General features: G+C 44.8%; 2 protein-coding genes across 7 annotated transcripts in view; one reads left to right on the forward strand and one right to left on the reverse strand.

Annotated features, from left to right (window-relative positions):
• Positions 1-888, reverse strand: part of ZNF512 (zinc finger protein 512) — a 21,954-nt gene extending 21,066 nt beyond the window's left edge. For all 3 annotated transcript variants that reach the window (XM_030490748.1, XM_030490747.1, XM_030490746.1), the window contains exon 1: positions 635-888. In XM_030490748.1, coding sequence (XP_030346608.1) covers positions 635-655 — 21 coding nt within the window. In that variant the 5' untranslated portion in view covers positions 656-888. The remainder of the gene's footprint in view (positions 1-634) is intronic.
• On the forward strand, positions 720-16,737 carry GPN1 (GPN-loop GTPase 1). Of its 4 annotated transcripts, XM_030490757.1 has the most exons (15): positions 907-1,028; positions 1,105-1,198; positions 2,464-2,503; positions 3,200-3,266; positions 3,968-4,005; positions 4,542-4,620; positions 4,729-4,823; positions 5,897-5,942; positions 6,987-7,133; positions 12,291-12,373; positions 14,160-14,199; positions 14,914-15,004; positions 15,456-15,566; positions 16,202-16,340; positions 16,435-16,737. In XM_030490757.1, exons 1-14 carry the CDS (start codon positions 936-938, stop codon positions 16,291-16,293), a joined length of 1,116 nt encoding a protein of 371 aa, XP_030346617.1. In that variant the 5' UTR covers positions 907-935; the 3' UTR covers positions 16,294-16,340; positions 16,435-16,737. The 4 variants fall into 4 exon arrangements, with proteins under 4 accessions (XP_030346618.1, XP_030346620.1, XP_030346617.1 ...); XM_030490758.1 differs by having other exon boundaries at positions 720-1,028; positions 3,193-3,266; positions 16,202-16,737; XM_030490760.1 differs by having other exon boundaries at positions 901-1,028; positions 16,202-16,737.
• The last annotated feature ends 1,271 nt before the right edge of the window (positions 16,738-18,008 follow it).

The following is an 18,008-nucleotide window of genomic DNA, read 5'->3' on the forward strand; positions in this document are numbered from 1 at the left end:
TTCGGGGAACTCCCCGTTCCAGCCCCACATTTCCATTTCTGCTGCATACTCCGCGGACAACCCTCTCCGGCAGTAAAAGCCTTTCGGACAAAGCGCACGGCCGGTGCTGGCAGCGCCTGCTCCGGGTCCCTCCCCGGCCCTCACCCGAGCAGAGCCGGGACCGCCTCTCCAGCGGGCCGTCCCGCCGCTCCCCAGTCTCGGTGGGAGACCAGGCCTCCGAATAGAAACCCGGCCACCGCTGGCCCCTCTCCAGGCAGCCCAGAGGGTCCCGCTCGCCGCCCGGGGACCGGCCCCAGCGGCGGAGGGCGGCAAACAGCCGGGGGTCGGTCACCGAGCCAAGGCCGCACCGCATGCCCAGACCAGCACCGGGCCGGGTGCCCTCTCCTTCCAGCCGTGAGCCCAGCAAGACCCGGCGGGGGGGGGGGAAGCACGAATCCACCCGCGGGTGTTCCGGTGGCGCCGGCCCGCTCCCGCCATCCCGACGGCGGAGCCCATCCCGCGGCGGCTTCCTGCCCCGTGCGTGGCGTCCCGCGTCCCTCCCTCACCCCCGGGCCAACCGCTTGGCCACGCCGCGCCCCGCCGCGGTCCGGTCCAGTCCGGCAGCGCCGGTAGCTGGAGGACCGCGGGCACTCACCGAGCCGCCACTGCCCCGCATGGTGCCGCCGCCGCCACGTCAGCAGGCGCCCCGCCCGCCCGCGCACGGCCGCGGGGTCCCGCCCACTGGCTTCCGGCCGCCTCCTGACGGTGGCCGCGGCCCTGAGCGCTGCGGGCGGTGGCGCGGGAGCCCCGCGGGGGGTGCGGGGAGCCCGCGGCGCGTACCCGGCCCGCGGCAGTACGGCCACAGCCGGGCTCCGCGCGCGTCATGGCGGGCAGCGGCGCGGCCGCCCCGCCGCCGGCCTCCCCGCGCCCCGGAAGGAGAAGAGGGTGCTGGGAAGATGGCGGCGGCGGGTGGAGGGGAGGCCCCGGCGGCCCCGGTGTGTGTGCTGGTCCTGGGCATGGCCGGCTCCGGGAAAACCACCTTCGTGCAGGTGAGCGGCGGCCGGGCGGCTGTGGGGAGCTGCTGGGTTCACCACCGGGGCCTGACGCCTCCTTGTGTCCCCTCAGCGACTCGCGGCGCACCTGCATGGGCAGCGCTGCCCTCCCTACGTGATCAACCTGGACCCCGCCGTGCACGACCTGCCCTTCCCCGCCAACATCGGTGAGTCCGGCCAGCCCTAGCCCGTGGTTTTGCCATGCACAATTAAAACTAGCTTTGGTGTACTGCTTTTCATGTGTGTCTTGGGGCGGCGGGGCGTGTGAGATATTTCGTTAGAGTCACAGAATAGTTTGGTTTGAAGGGACCTTAAAGCTCATCCAGTTCCAACCCCCTGCCACGGGCAGGGACACCTTCGACTACAGCAGGTTGCTCAAAGCCCATCCAACCTGGCCTTGAATGCTGCCAGGGATGGGGCAGCAGAGTTGCTTATATTGTTGCTAAGAGATTGTAAGTCCTAACACAAGAAGGACTTAAATATTATCTTTTTTTCTAATTATTATTTCAATTTAATTCCTTTCTTCTATCAACCTTTAATTTAGGACCAAAGACGTTCTTCCATTGCATATGTACAATTTTTTTTATGTCATCTGGTGTGATTTGATGTGTTTGGGTTCTTGTGGGTTTTTTCCCAGCAATGAACATAGTACTAGATTTAACCTGGTTCCCTACATCCAGAACGGTGTTAGAGGCATTGGAACAGGCTGCCCAAGGAAGTTGTGATGCTACATCCCTGGAAGTGTTTAAGGCCAGGTTGGACGGAGCTTTGAGCAACCTGGTCTAGTGTCAAGGGGGTTGGAACTAGATGAGCATAAGGTCCTTTCGAACCCAAACAATTCTAGGATTGTATGATGCCAAGTAACTTCTTGAAAGCACTTTAAAAGACATGGATTTTAGAGAAAACTCTGCAATAATAGAACAGACCTTATGTTTAGCTGTTCCAAAGCGCATAATAATAATTAGGTTTTTGAGAGTCATGTCTCTTAAACTTTATAAAGTTTGTCAGCTGCTCTCTCCAGAGGATAAGAAAGGCCATGTGGACACCAAAGGTGTTTTGTTGATGTCAGTTGAATAATTAGAGTATCTGTTCAGTGCTGGATGTCTAATAATACAGTTAAATACATGCATTTTGTTAACTGATGTTGATCAGCTGAGAATAAAATTCAACTGAAGCGGTTACAGCTAAATACCTAAATTGGTGGCATTTCACACGAATTACATTGGGTTTAATGTGTCTGATGAAAACATAGCTAATCTGTGAGATTTTTATATATTCTACTTGGGAGATTTTTCCTGATGGTGCTAGATCTGTTACTGAGACAAAAGGAGACTTGCTAGAAGAAGAAGGGCTTTCATCTATCAGCAAATTGATGAAGAAAGATATTTTAAAAGTAATGTCCTAACACTGTTTATATGTCTTTCTCTTCTAGATATCAGGGATACTGTGAAGTACAAAGAAGTCATGAAACAGTATCCTTTTTTGTCTAAATAGTGATATTTGAAATCTCAGATTTTGTGAATATAGTCTGTCACCTCTGCACACTATGATGAAGGATGCAGGAGGTGGTGTGGATTGCAGTAATACAGGAAGCGTTGTGTAAAGAGCAGTAGTTTTTGACCATGTATTTCTTCCATGTGAGGTTAGAAACATATGTTCCACAAGATTTGATGCTCCTATTTCCCGTTCTTCTTTTGAAGAGCTTGTATCTTTCTTTGTGGAAGCCAGCAGCCTTTTCCCCATGTTTTAACAACACATTGTTAACCATATACAACATATAACAATTTTCCACATTGTTTGACCATAATCAAGGTATTATTGTCTTTCTAAATCTCAAAGACATTGGACTGTTGGCTCTTGCTGCACAGTAGTTTGACAGTAACATTACAATAAAGTGACTGCACTTCACGGGGGTATGGAGGTCTTCTGTTTCCTAAGTAATAGGTTGTGCAGATGAAGATAACATACAGTGTTTGGATTTAATTTGCTAGTGTGACTCCTACGTTTAATATTTTAGATGGGGTAAAGATGGTGGGGGATACGATTCTTGATTTTTGGCTGTTGTGTGATTTAGAGTTACCAGCAAAGCATCCATGTAAAAGTTTCAGTTTGGTATGTAGATGAATTATTTGCTTTACTGTGTCTGCTTTCCTAAATGAAGTGTCCAGATATGGGCTAGGCCCAAATGGTGGAATAGTGACCTCTCTCAATCTTTTTGCTACAAGATTTGATCAGGTACGAGGTTGTTCGTTTGTGATACTGTGCTACAGATACTGTGCTGGGAGACTCTGTGGGTGTTTTGTGTATTTGGAGCCTGAGAGTATTTGGAGTTAGGATATTCTCCATACGGAACGTTGTATTTTACAGTGCAGCAAAACTGCATTAGCTTTCATTTGAGATATTTCAGTTTTTCAGCTTCTTTAAAAGTAAAATTTAGAAGCCATGTGTACAGAACATTCTTTAGTCTTCGTACATACCTGTTCTGTTGCACTATATTTTTTCATATGGATGCTCTGGTTGTGAATGAGGGAAGCTCAGTTCTAGAAACAGGTTAAGTTTTCCTCGCGTTGTTTGATAATTGCTCTCTTAAAACATAATACTAAATCAGCACTGAGGTGGGAACTTAGGTATGTTACTGAGGCAGTGCACTATCTCTTAGTAAAAAGGTAGGGAACAACTGCATTTGTTACACCACTTATTTAGCCAGGTACTAAAACACAGACAAAATCAGGATTGTCTTTGACCTATGCAGTCTTAGAGCATTTTCCACCCTTCCTTAGTAGGACATTTTCACACACTGAAAAGCTTTAAAAGACTTTGATCTTCTTGTGATACATGCATGCAGCTGCGCAAGTTAATGTAGTTTCTGTTAGGAAATTATTAGGAAAGTTTCCTGCTGTGAGCCTGAATACAAAGTATACTTCTTTTTCAATCAGGTGATGAAGTTTATTGAAAAAAGACAAAATGCATCCAAGTGAGTACATTCTACCAAGTTCAACTTTTCTGGGATCGGTGTAGGAAAAACATGTCGAACCCTGAAAATGTGCTCTGCGTGTTTTCTAGTTGTTTTTCAGCCTTGGCATGAATTTTATGTGGAAAAGGGCATAGAATTAGACCAGATAAATTAGACTTTCTTCAGATATGTTGAAGAAATGTCTGCTGATTCCAGTTCTGCTTTTCTTGTCTTCCATTTGACTGTAATTTTTTTCTCATGCAGTGTTCAAACAGGCAATAATTCTTCTTCTGAAGAGTTTGCAGTACTAAGTGTCTTGTCAAATTGATGCCTTTAATATTAATAGAATCTGAAGGTAGTATGTGCTGCTTAGTTACAAAATTCACACAGGAAATTTTCAAGCATGCCCGTAAGTCTTGTCACTGTTTGGGAGAAGCTTCTCTGATCTGTAACAGAATAATCATGTTATTTGCTGTTACGTTCTTGCGTTAATCTAGTCAGAATGGGACCTATCGCTTAACTAATTTTCCCTTTTGGGGGGGATGACTTCTTACCAGGTATGTTCTTATTGACACACCAGGGCAAATTGAGGTATTCACTTGGTCAGCATCAGGAACCATCATAACTGAGGCCTTGGTAAGTGCTTTCTAAATAACTTGGCAGTCATGTAGAGTCTGTCTAAAAGAAGTGGCTGTTGAACAGCATGTACTTCTAATTAAAATCTCTTTTACTTTGTGTTTCCAGGCTTCATCTTTTCCTTCAGTTGTTGTTTATGTGATGGACACCTCTCGCAGTACTAACCCTGTTACCTTTATGTCCAACATGCTGTATGCCTGCAGGTAAGAAAAGCTGGAAATGCAGTGTGTGTGCTCTGATTGCTGTGTCTCTTTGGAACTTACTTTGGAGGGGAATCACAGAATGGTTTGGATTGGAAGGGACCATTAAAGACCACCTAGTCCACACTCTTTGCAACAGGTAGGGACATCTTTCACTAGATCAGGTTGCTCAAAACCCTGTCCAACTTGACCTTGAACACTTCTAGCGATGGGGCATCCACAGCTTCTCTGGATAACCCGCTCCAGTGTCTCACCACCCTCATTGTAAAACATGTCTTCCTTATGTCCAATCTAACCCTACCCTCTTTCAGTTTAAAACCATTGTCCCTTGCTCTGGTCTGTGTCTGCATCTTTCTTATAAGCCCCTTTATATACTAAAAGGCTGCAATAAGGTCTCCTTGAAGCCTTTTCTTCCCCCGGCCGAACAACAAACCTGGCTTCATGTTGAACCAGGGACTAAATACTTACGTAAAGATCAACATATCTAGAGCTGTCATAATTCATCATAAATGTTGGCAAAAGGTTTTCAAAAAACCTATCAATCCTTGTCAAGGTCAAAAGCTGTATCACTAATAGAAGTATGCGTAAGGTGTCTTGTTATATGCTGCAATTTCCGACAGTGTTGAGCAAAAGATGCTAGAATATATACAGTGAAATGAATATTTAAGCTCGTGTTTCAATGTAGCTTTGCTTTATAGATGTTTTGAGTTATTTGAATTCATTGCTTGGTTCACAAATAGTATCTTGGAACCTAAAATTTGAGTTAAAATAATTAGAAAATGCAAAGAGGGTTAAAACCAGATCTGACAGTCATAGAAAATAGTAATCAAAATCAACTTGGTGTGTGAGAAATTTTATATCTTACAGATATGTGCTTACATCTGGGGAGCATACTTTGCTCAACTATGATAAGCAGGATCTGGGTAAAAACTACATTCTAATTGAATTGTAGGAAAATAATTATCTTTTGAAGTCAAATGTATTCAGTTTTGTACAAGTCTGGGCTGCCTTATGCTTGTTTGCTGTTCTAGTGAGATTTAAATTAATTTTTTTCTGTGTGTGTGTGTGTCCTGCAGTATCCTGTACAAGACGAAGCTGCCTTTCATTGTTGTCATGAACAAAGTAAGTTAAAGCTTTGGTTTCTGTGTCCTATTGGAACATTGTTCTGTTTAGCTTGCTTTGCTGTAGTGTCTTTGTTTTACTACAATAATAGATTTTCTAGAAAAGAGAGGCTGGGAGGGAGCTGCAGGCTGAAAACCAAATCTAAAAGGATCTTTCGTATGTAAATGCACAAGAAGAATCAGGAGTGGGCAGTTATATCCAAACATTCAAGTTTGAGATGATACTAACAATTTGAAAAATGTTTTGCACCTTAACCCGGGGCGATAAGGAAACTTAACTTTGTAACATAAGGGTAAGTTCATTACTGAATCCGCTCTTCCAGCCCCCCACTTTCTCATAACAATTGTCTTAATGATTAATTATTCAGCAGCAGACTTACAGTGAGAAATGTGTAACACCTGCCTGTTTCGAGGAAGGAGTCCCATGTATTGTAGCAGGCAAAACTTAAACAAAGGTGTTTGGTCCTGATCAGTGACACTAAAAATCTGTCAGTAGACTGAATACTAATCTATGCAAAATTATGGAACTATCTCACCTGTTTGTGTCCATCGTCTTGTACTGAGTTTAGATTATAACTTCTTCAGGTGAGAGCATGGCTCAGTTTTTATAAAGATCTTGTAGGCTGTTACCCAGTGTGGAAATGGCTCCCTCTCCCTCCCAACCCCCAAGCTAATCAAGAAAGCATGGGATCTTCACTGAGAACTGTTATTGCCTGGCCTCAATCACGCTATTTCTAATATTTACAATTTAAACTTTCTTGTACAGCATGAAATATTTGGTTGCCCCTTTCCAGTAAATCATAAAGCCTTTAGACTTACAATTGTTTCCTTAAACACGCCTTCTTAAAACTAGGATAGCGGTTGTTTATCTTCTCAGTTGGTTTGATATAAACAAAACTTGAAAAACTTCAGACCAGGGCTGAGTATTTTCAAAGATCAGTACTTTGAAAGTAAGTTTAAAATGGAAATTTTATTTGTCCACTTAACAACCTAAGACTAAGAATTCATCATTATTACTTCTGAATATTTTCTCTTCTACTTCTAGACTGACATAATTGACCACAGTTTTGCAGTGGAATGGATGCAGGACTTTGAGACATTTCAGGATGCCCTGAATCAAGAGACATCCTATGTCAGTAACCTGACTCGTTCTATGAGTTTAGTGTTGGATGAATTTTACAGTTCACTGAAGGTAAGAATCTTCCTTTTTTTCACTACCTCTTCTAAAAGCCTGGAGAATAGAAAGCTCAAGGATGTCACTGATGTGTATAAATACCTGATGGGAGAATGTAAGGAAGAGAGAGGCAGGCTCTTTTCAGTGGTGCCCAGCGAAAACAAGAAGCAATAGACATGAAGTGAAAGACAGGAAACTGTTTAAACAGAAGAGGAGAAAAGAATTACTGTAATTTTACTGATTGGGCACTGGAACAGAAGATCCAGAGAAATTGCAGAGTCTCCATCCTTGGAGATACTCAAAACATGCTCAGACAAGATCTTGTGCAACCTGTCCTAGTTAATCTTGCTTTCTGAGCAGGAGAGGTTGGACTAGATGATTGCCAGAGGTATTTTATAACCTCAGCCATTCCGTCCTTCTCTAAAACAGCTTTGCACCGCCCTTTTGAGCTGGAATCTGTTAATGATCCTTTTAGGGGCAAGGACTTGCTGATCTGAACATAAAGTAACTTTAGTTGCTTGTCCCACTGAGTGACAACCTGAATCATTTAGTACTGAATTGTGATCAATTATCTAAAGAAAGCTAAGATAGGCTGGTAAGAGGTAATGTTCTGTGTTCCAGTGTCTTCCATCTGAGACAATTTTCCTTGTTCTGAAAGTGTCAAGTACAGTTGGCAATTTACTATGTAGGAAGAAGGGAAAGAATCTCAGAAATAAATAAAATTTGCATATCTGTTGACTCAAGAAAAAGTGTTCTTTTTTTTACCCACTTACCAGGTTTTGAGAAGACAAATCCATTCAGTTTCTCTGAAAACACTATACAGGAGAGGGTGTTGATGATTCCGTAGTCTATGCTAGAAGGGTTCAGTTAATTGTGTTTTTCATCAGCTTTTACTTAAGAAAAAGCAAGCAGTTGGCTTCATGGCTATTACAAGAAAGGCAATGAAAATAAGTTATTCCATTCATACAGATAATGATAATTTAGCCAAAACAAAACTATTATAAGTGCCCTATATGGAACAATATACAATATTTCAAAACAGATTGTAGTGGTGCCGTATAGGACTAAAGTACTTCTTAGTCCTTATTTGCTGATCAGCTTTTTGTCTGCGTGTCAAGTCTATTAGAATAGTAGACTGGAGAGCAGGACATATGCAGAGGATTATAGGGCAGAAGGCAGCTTGTACTTAAGTGCAATGAAAGTATAAATATTTATATTGGCACAGTGCCTAGACTAATGCTTAAAAATCCTTTGCAATGCTTGATTGTCTGCATATTTACTGTACTACTGATAAGATGCAAGGCTGTGTTTGGAACAAAAGTCTTCCATTTAAAAGTGAGTAGTTCAGACTGTCTTGCTTATGAAAAAGAGGGAGAATTTTCATTAGAGGATGTAAGATTGTTAAGGGTGTCGTGGTTTAAGCTCAGCCGGCAACCAAGTACCACAATGAAACCAGGACAAAGGTCCCCAAGTACTGGCAGATAAAAGTCTTAATTAAAGGCATTTTTGGATAGAATCATAGAATCATAGAATCGTAAGGGTTGGAAAGGACCTTAAGATCATCTAGTTCCAACCCCCCTGCCATGGGCAGGGACACCTTGCCCTAAACCATGTGGCTCAAGGCTCTGTCCAACCTGGCCTTGAACACCGCCAGGGATGGAGCATCCACAACCTCCCTGGGCAACCCATTCCAGTGCTTCACCACCCTCACTGTAAAGAACTTCTTCCTTATATCTAATCTAAACTTCCTCTGTTTAAGTTTGAACCCATTACCCCTTGTCCTACCACTACAGTCCCTAAGGAAGAGTCCCTCCCCAGCATCCTTGTAGACCCCCTTCAGATACTGGAAGGCTGCTATGAGGTCACCACGCAGCCTTCTCTTCTCCAGGCTGAACAGCCCCAACTTTCTCAGCCTGTCTTCATATGGGAGGTGCTCCAGCCCTCTTATCATCCTCGTGGCCCTCCTCTGGACTCGCTCCAACAGCTCCATGTCCTTTTTATGTTGAGGACACCAGAACTGTACGCAGTACTCCAAGTGGGGTCTCACAAGAGCAGAGTAGAGGGGCAGGATCACCTCCTTCGACCTGCTGGTCACGCTTCTTTTGATGCAGCCCAGGATACGGTTGGCTTTCTGGGCTGCAAGTGCACACTGCCGGCTCATGTTAAGCTTCTCGTCAACCAACACCCCCAAGTCCTTTTCTGCAGGGCTGCTCTGAATCTCTTCTCTGCCCAGCCTGTAGCAGTGCCTGGGGTTGCCCCGACCCAGGTGTAGGACCTTGCACTTGGCTTGGTTAAACTTCATAAGGTTGGCATCGGCCCACCTCACAAGCGTGTCAAGGTCCCTCTGGATGGCATCCCTTCCCTCCAGCGTATCAACCGAACCACACAGCTTGGTGTCATCAGCAAACTTGCTGAGGGCGCACTCAATCCCACTGTCCATGTCACCGACAAAGATGTTGAACAGGACCGGTCCCAACACCGATCCCTGAGGGACACCACTCGTTACAGGTTTCCAACTGGACATCGAGCCATTTACCACAACTCTTTGCGTGCGGCCATCGAGCCAGTTTTTTATCCACCGAGTGGTCCATCTATCAAATTGATGTCTCTCCAATTTAGAGACAAGGATGTCATGTGGGACAGTGTCGAATGCTTTGCACAAGTCCAGGTAGATGACATCAACTGCTCTGCCGCTGTCCATCAGTTCCGTGGCTCCATCATAGAAGGCCACCAAATTGGTCAGGCAGGATTTCCCCTTAGTGAAGCCATGTTGGCTGTCACCAACCACCTCATTGTTTTTCATGTGCCTTAGCATGTTTTCCAGGAGAAACTGTTCCAAGATTTTGCCAGGCACAGAGGTGAGGCTGACTGGTCTGTAGTTCCCCGGGTCTTCCACCTTCCCCTTCTTGAAAATGGGGGTTATATTACCCTTCTTCCAGTCATCGGGAACTTCACCTGACTGCCAGGATTTTTCGAATATGATGGACAGTGGCTTAGCAACTTCATTCGCCAGCTCCTTCAGGACCCGTGGATGGATTTCATCAGGTCCCATGGACTTGTGCACGTTCAGGTTCTTAAGATGGTCTCGAACCTGATCCTCTCCTACAGTGGGCCTAAGGTCTTCGTTCTCACAGTCCCTGCATTTGCTTTCCAAGACTTGGGTTGTGTGGTCAGAGCATTTGCTGGTGAAGACTGAGGCAAAGAAGTCATTAAGAACCTCAGCCTTCTCCAAATCCATGGTAGCCAGTTCTCCTGATAGCTTCTGGAGAGGGCCTACATTGTCCCTAGCCTGTCTTTTATTTGCTACGTATCTATAGAATCCTTTCCTGTTATCTTTTACATCCCTTGCCAAACTTAATTCTAGCTGGGCCTTAGCTTTCCTAACCTGGTCCCTAGCTTCTCGGGCAATGCTCCTGTATTCTTCCCAGGCCGCCTGTCCTTGCTTCCACCTTCTATAAGCTTCTTTTTTCCCTCTAAGTTTCCTCAGCAGCTCCTTGTCCATCCATGGAGGTCTCCTGGCCCTCCTGCTGCACTTTCTTCTAGTCGGGATGCAACACTCTTGAGCACGTAGCAGGTGATCCTTGAATATCAGCCAGCAGTCTTGGGCCCCCCTGCCCTCTAGGACTGTATCCCATGAAACCTTACTAAGGAGGTTCCTGAAGAGGCCAAAGTCTGCTTTCTTGAAGTCCAGGGCAGTGAGCTTGCTGCACGCTCTTCTCACCGTCCTGAGGATCTCGAACTCAACCATCTCATGATCACTAGAGCCAAGGCTGCCCTGGAGCGTTACATTTCCGACCAGTCCCTCCCTGTTGGTGAGCACAAGGTCCAGCATGGCACCTCTCCTCGTCGGCTCCTCTACTGCTTGAAAGAGGAAGTTGTCTTCCACACAATTAAGGAACCTCCTGGATTGCTTGTGCCGGGCCGTACCGTCCCTCCAACAGATGTCAGGATGGTTGAAGTCCCCCATGAGGACCAGGGCCTGCGAGCGTGAGGCTGCTCCTATCTGTCTGTAGAGCGCTTCATCCACAGAGTCCTCTTGATCAGGCGGCCTGTAACAGATCCCCACCGTAATGTCCCCCATTGCTGTTTTCCCTTTGATCCTGACCCACAAACACTCTGTTACCTCATCACCCATCCCCAGACAGAGTTCCATACTCTCTAGCCTATCACTGACATAGATAGCAACGCCCCCTCCCCGTCTGCCTGGCCTGTCTTTTCTAAACAGCCTGTAACCTTCCATTCCGACATTCCAGTCATAGGAGCCATCCCACCATGTTTCTGTGGATAATTGATTTAATAAAAGCAGAACAAGTGTCCAGAACTGTAATGACAGACAAGTTCAAATTAGAAAGCAGATGTGCAATTTGAATGTATTGGCATAATTCTGATTAAATTCTCCACCTCTCACTGTTCTGGGCGTTGGATTGGGTACCTCTTAAAATTTGCTTCAGCTAAATGCAAAGTATTGGACAGAATTTCAAAGACAAAAAGCCAGTTCTTGTGATCTATTTTACTCTTTAATTCTAGTACACTGATATTGCAGCGTTCATACTAAGCACTTATAATATGGTTCAGAATGAGAACTTGGATTATTAAAAATAATCAAGTAAACAGAAGAAAGACTTGATCATTCTTTTGAATTGCCCTATCTTGTTCATTATGTTTAGGCATTATATTGTCTTAACTATGTTTTTTGGGGGGTACTGAGATTGGAGCTATAAGGATGGGTGCAGAGTCAGTTGTGGTTTTTATTTTAACTGTTGCTTCCCTCCCCATGGTAAAATTAGTAAAACAGACCAGAAAACCCAGGTTCTTGAATTAAATAGAGGGAAAGAAAGGAAAAAAAACAAACCACACCCCTCCATAACAAAACAAAAAACCCAACCAACTAAAAAATTGAGCTAGCAAGCATTAACGTCAGGTGGAGAAAGAGGGCAAAAGTAGGAAAGACAGAAGTGGAAGTGTTACTGCATACTCTTATGCCACTCTGATGATTAAATGGGTATCTTTAGTTTCCCCTGGGGTTTTTTAGTGAGGTGGGTTTTGGGGGGGCATCTTATCAGTAGTACTTACTTTTTTTTAAGATGCTTAATCTTTCCAGCTCTGATCATCCATCGGTTACTTAAAAACTTGGTTCAATTCTCTTCAGTTCTGGTGTATGGTTTTCTTTTATAGGTGGTTGGTGTTTCTTCTGTGGTTGGCACGGGACTGGATGATTTTTTTATTCAGCTGTCTAAAGCTGTAGATGAATATGAAAGGTAAGGTGATAACCTTTCGTCCCTGACCCAATGAAGACTTGCTGAAGTTACTGATTCATGAGCCTACTTCTTTGATTTGGAGGGCTATACACTTTTCACAGCCAGTGTAGTTCAGAGTTTCTAACAAACTTAAGTGCAAGAGTCAGCATGAAAAGCAGCGTTCAAAAGGAACTATTCGGTTGTGAATTTTTGTGCTAACTCTTCAGAGAAGATTAAAAGACCCTTTTATTCCCTTATCCTTCAATTTCCCACATTTGTTACTCCCCAAATGTGCTCTTTCCCTGCATCCCATAATATGTCTCACAGCCATAGGCAGCCACCTCTCTGTCCTCACAAGGTGATCCAGAGAGCTCCTGATGAGGCATGGTGATGGCTCTCATGCTGAGACCATGGGCCTGACTGGGAGGAGCTGGGATAGGGTATCCATTCCCCCGAGTCCTTAATTTGGGTTCCTTGCCTGCAACTGTGTCCCCGTGTTCCTCTAGGCTTGTTGAGATGGATCTTTAATGGTCTGATGGCTCTTGTGTGATGGGCCTGGAAGTATCTGAGCAGGGTGTTCTTTGTGCTTCTTCCCCCACTCCCCAAATGTCTCTTTTGAGGTGTTGAGGAGTTTTACTCCATAACCTAAAAATTATTCGGGGATACACTGCCTACATAATGAAACCCTAGTTAAGGGTTTCGTATAAGCTGCCAGTGTGCGCTTGCAGCCCAGAAAGACGATTGTATCCTGGGCCACATCAAAAGATGTGTGGCCAGAGGTTGAGGGAGGTGATTTTCCCTCTACTCCACTCTTCCGACACCCTGCCTGGTGCACTCTGACCAGCATGGCAGCTCACGGTATGAGAAAGGTATGGACCTGTTAGACTGGTCCAGAGGAGGACCATGAAAACAGTCAGAGGGCTGGAGCACCTCTCCTGTGAAGAAAGGCTGAGAGTTGGGTTGTTCAGCCTGGAGAGGGGAAGGCTCTGGGGAGACCTTATTGTGATCTTTCAGCATATAAAGGGGGCGTACAAGACAGACAGACTTTTTACAAAGGCCTGTAGTGACAGGACAAGGGACAACTGTTCTAAGCAGAAAGAGGGTAGGGTTAGATTGGACATAAGAAAGAAATCTTTTGCAATGCGGGTGGTGAGGCCCTGGCACAGGTTGCCCAGAGAGGCTGTGGGTGTCCCATCCCTGGCAGTGTTCAAGGCCAGGTTGGACGGGGCTTGGAGCAACCTGCTCTAGTGGAAGGTGTCCCTGCCCATCGCAAGGCAGGTTAGACCAGATGACCTTTAAAGGTCCCTTCCAACCCAAATCATTCCGTGATTCTAAGAAGAGAGTATCCACATCCACTTTATCCTTCCTTCATTAGAGAAATATTTCAGAGGTCCCATAGTAGTACAATAGTTTGGAGGTCTGTGAACAGTCTTGCTATATGAGCTCCCATTGAACTGTCTTAGGGAGCACAAGTCTTGGCAGAGAAAGTCATGTCTGTGATTAGAGTGATAAATCTACTGATTAGATACAGCAGTAAAATTACTATCTCAGTTGAGGTGGTTTCATTTCTTACAAGGTGGTATGAGAAAGGTTTGCTATTTTGGTGAAGTATGTTCACTTATTTTGCAACCATTGGTTTCAGAATCCAAATGTGGGTAAAAAGTACCATTAGTCTTTCTGAAACGTCTCTCAAACATGAAGAGAAGACTTCTAGAGAAAACTTTTTTTGGGGTAGAAACAAGATAATCCTTACTTAATATAAGTCATGTGTTAGTTCACACTGAATGCACTCTATTTATATTTTCAGAGAATATCGTCCAGAATATGAACGCCTGAGAAAAACACTGGTAGGTATTTCTAGATTTTATATACCTGGGCAGTGTATCTTGGGGTCACTTTTATGCTCACAATTGCTTCTTTGTTGGGAGGATCTAACATTTCATTTACTAATCATACTCATTGTGGAAAAACTCCTGTTCTGAAGCTCACCATCTATGTTTCCTAGATATGGTGGAGCATATCTTCACAAAAATAAAGATGTTTTTTAAATCAGATGTTGCTCAGTGTTTTAGTGCTAATTATTTGGGCAAATTGTGAGAAAATCATTGGGAAAGATTTTTATATCTTCCATTCAGAATGATAGAGACTTTTTTAAAAATAACTTGGCAAAGTGATTTGTTGAGAATATCACAGTATATCTTTGCACCAGTGAAAGGTACTGTTTTGAGTTAGACAATTAATAATGAAGGCTGAATTGCACTACCAAAGTCATTAGCTCTGCTCATCTTGAGCTCTGGCTGTCCAAAGGACAGTTCTCTGCAGGCACAACTTCATTTGAATTTGGCTTACTGATGCTGCTGAAAATGTTATAGAAGTCCATCATGCTGGAGGTTACTTTCCATGTTTATCCAGAAGTTCTGTGTAACCTTAGTTGTAATGTAAGATCTGCTTATTGACTTCTGCTTTCTGGCTGGGGGACAGACTGCTCTTCTTGCGTGAGATGACTCTTCTACTGATGTTTTAAGAGTACTCAGAATCCATATGTAACTTTGTACCTACAGGAGAAAGCTCAAAATGAACAAAAGAAAGAGCAGCTGGAACACTTACGGAAGGACATGGGCAGCGTATGTGCGCAGGGCAAAACACTTGCAGGTATGTTAGTAGGAAGATACAAGTTTACTGCAAAAGTTGTCTGAAGAGTCTGCCTTGAGAAGTCACATAGTGCTTTTCTGTCTTCACAGCGAAAGTGTGAAAGCAGCTTCATATTAGGAAAGAAGAGTGGGGCTTTAGTTTGTGTGGGGTCAGACATAGCTCTTCTTTATGTCAGTCACACACATGAGAAGAAACCCTGCTGTGTAGATAAAGTGGGTGAAACTGTCAAATTAGAAACGAGAAAACACTGCTGTTGGTTGAACTGTTGCCTTATATGAGGTTGAGTATGGTGCTGATGCAGGCTGTCCTGTATCTTTGGAATCCACAAGCAGCTTTCTGTCCCTTTGAAGAGGCATTTACTGCTGTGTTTATGTACAAATAGAAGTTGTTGAAGCACGAACTTACTTGTTAGCCTGCTGTTTTGTATATAGCTATTTCTGTTCACTTCAAGGGTCTGATGATGCTTCTGCAATGGGTCCCTCTGAGCTGATCCTAACACGAGGAACTCTTGATGAAGAAGAAGAAGAGAGGGAGAGTGATACTGATGATATTGACCATGAAGGTAAGGGAGTAAGGGATCTGATCTGCTCTAAAAACTGCCTGTCTAGTCAGGAAATAACTCTCTGTATTTCATTAACTGGATTGACTGAATTGAGAGCCTAGAAAATAAGCAAACATTGTCACCTAAATATAGGTGTCTGAATCTGTAGCAGAAGCCCAGCTGCAATGCTTAGTCCAGTGATATCACTTTCTAATGTTTGTGAAAGTTCAGTTGTAAATTTTTGATACAGATAATTATTTTTAATAGGTGCATAACATGCATAAACCAGACAAACTTGTTATGCTTGAAGCACACAGTGACCTCTGAATCTAATTAACACACAATATGTTTCATCATCTTTTTGGCTTTACAATTTCTGCCCCTGGCTTTCTTCCCTTTTCCTGTGACTCCTGATCTTGAAGCAATCTTATAAGTTCTTACAGTGTGTGATTTTTCTCTTACACAGCTCGCAGACTTAATCCTCATTCTTTCCCTATTCCGTTGGTTTTTAGGATAACTTATTTTTTTTGACATGTAATGAAGTTGAAGATCAAATAGACTTCATGTGTTGCTATAGCTAGCCTTACTCTAGCTTTCTTCAGTAACAGTAGAACAAGTGCTGAAATAGTGCTGAACTGTGGATTTTTTCCCCCCAGTTACTGAGGAGAGTCATGAAGAACCAGCCTTCAGAAACTTTATGCAGGAGACGCGGATGAAATACCAGAGAAGCAGCAACCCAAATGAATGAGACCTTCAGAAAGAGATGGTTTGGAATCCCTTATAATGGAGTTAAAAGTAAAGGAACAGCATAAACTTGCAAGGAACCATGCATGAAGTCTTCTATCTGTGAACAGCTTCATCTGATATATTTCTGTCTTTCTCCCTGCAGTAACTTTTGGTCATACAAGTTGAAGGTCTTGTAAGCAACTGACTGTGCGTTTGGCCATCTGCCACTAGGACTTCTTGAAGCTGAAGGAAGCAGATAACACTTTCATTTGCTCCAGATTCTTTAGATGTGCCTGTTGAGAGCATCTAGAGTACTTTCTGGTCTCCAAAAATGCGTTTTGTTCACCTTGGGCAGACAGGTGTCTGCTGCAGCCAGGACGCAAGTGAAATCTCTGCTGCGTGAAATTTCATCAATCTAGTGTTTGATGTTTTGGTTTTAATTAAATATATTTTATGTACTAACAAATGTGTGATAGTTAAAGGAAGGAGATTTCATTTCACATGCAAGGCTATTCCTGTGCTTACAGCCCATCCATATGGATGCATAGCAAATGCATCTTAATTACATTATGTAGACACAATACAAATGTGTACAGAAAATCCTGAGTAAAGATTAAGTTCCCAGGAGGGAAAGTAATAGAAAGAATCTGGCTTGATTTGGCAGAGAGCCAGTGAACAAGCCCAGCATTCTCAGCCTGTCTGTAGGAGAGGTGCTCCAGCCCACTGATCAATGATTTGTAGCCCTTCTCTGGATCCACTTCAACGGGTCCATGTATTTCCTGTGCTGAATACTCCAGAGCTGAACATAATACTCCTGGTGGGGTCTTACAAAAGCAGAGTAGAGGGGCAGAATCACCTCCCTTGACCTGCTGGACACACTTCTCTTGATGCAGCCCCGTATACAGTTGGCTTTCTGGGCAGCGGGTGCACGCTGCCAGCTCATGTACAGGTTTTCATCCACCAGTACACCAAGTCTTTCTCCGCAGGGCTGCTGCCAATCCCTTCATCTCCAGGCCCTTTGGCCTTTGTTCATTCAGTCATTTCCGACCGAAAACCAGACACTTTTTCTAAACCTTGTCACGTATTTACATAGTTTCTTCACCGCGAAAGCGGTAGCAGCGGTACTCCCGGCTGCCAGTAACCGCGATGTGGTGCCATGCTCGATGCTCTCCCAATAAGGCATTGACCAGGTGCTTGCGGGCGCATTTGCTCGGCGGTGTTTTCGTCCCTCTGCCGCGCTGCCGGCGGCTTGCCCATACACAGTGCCCGAGAGCAGCATGGCGGTATGCAGGGAGCGGCTCCAGGCACGGGCAGGCGAGGGACCAGGCCGAGGGAGAGGAGGAGGAGAGAGAAAAGAGGAGGAGAAGGGGAGGGAGAGGGTGAGGAGAAGTTGGGGGAAAGGGAAAGGAGAGGGAGCCCCTTCAGTGGGTGCAGGGGTATCTCCTGCCTGTTGGCTCCCGGGGGTGGGGGGACGGGAAGCTCAAACCGGCCACTGCTGCAGCTCCTGCTCAGCTGGGCAGCCCCAGGGAGTTCCCTGGGAGCTGGCAGGAAGGAAGAGGGGAATGAGGCGGACAATCCCTGGGATGCAGACATGGGCGCCTCCCTGGCTTGCCAGAGCTCCCCCTGAGCCTGCCCTGGCCCTGCTTACCCCGTGCAGCAGCTCCCAGTTCCATCGGCTCCCCTGAAGCTTTTCCTATCTTCCCAGGCTTCCCCCTAGTCCTCAGGTGACCTCAAATG

This window comes from Strigops habroptila, chromosome 6 (genome assembly GCF_004027225.2).
Source record: "Strigops habroptila isolate Jane chromosome 6, bStrHab1.2.pri, whole genome shotgun sequence".
In the NCBI taxonomy this organism is placed as follows: domain Eukaryota; kingdom Metazoa; phylum Chordata; class Aves; order Psittaciformes; family Psittacidae; genus Strigops; species Strigops habroptila.

Coding starts and splice junctions, on each gene's coding strand:
- GPN1 (XM_030490760.1), top strand. CDS start 936: ATGGCGGCGGCGGGTGGAGGGGAGGCCCCGGCGGCCCCGGTGTGTGTG. Junction 4,824..5,896: donor AACATGCTGTATGCCTGCAG/GTAAGAAAAGCT, acceptor TGTGTCCTGCAG/TATCCTGTACAAGACGAAGC. Junction 7,134..12,290: donor AATTTTACAGTTCACTGAAG/GTAAGAATCTTC, acceptor TTTCTTTTATAG/GTGGTTGGTGTTTCTTCTGT.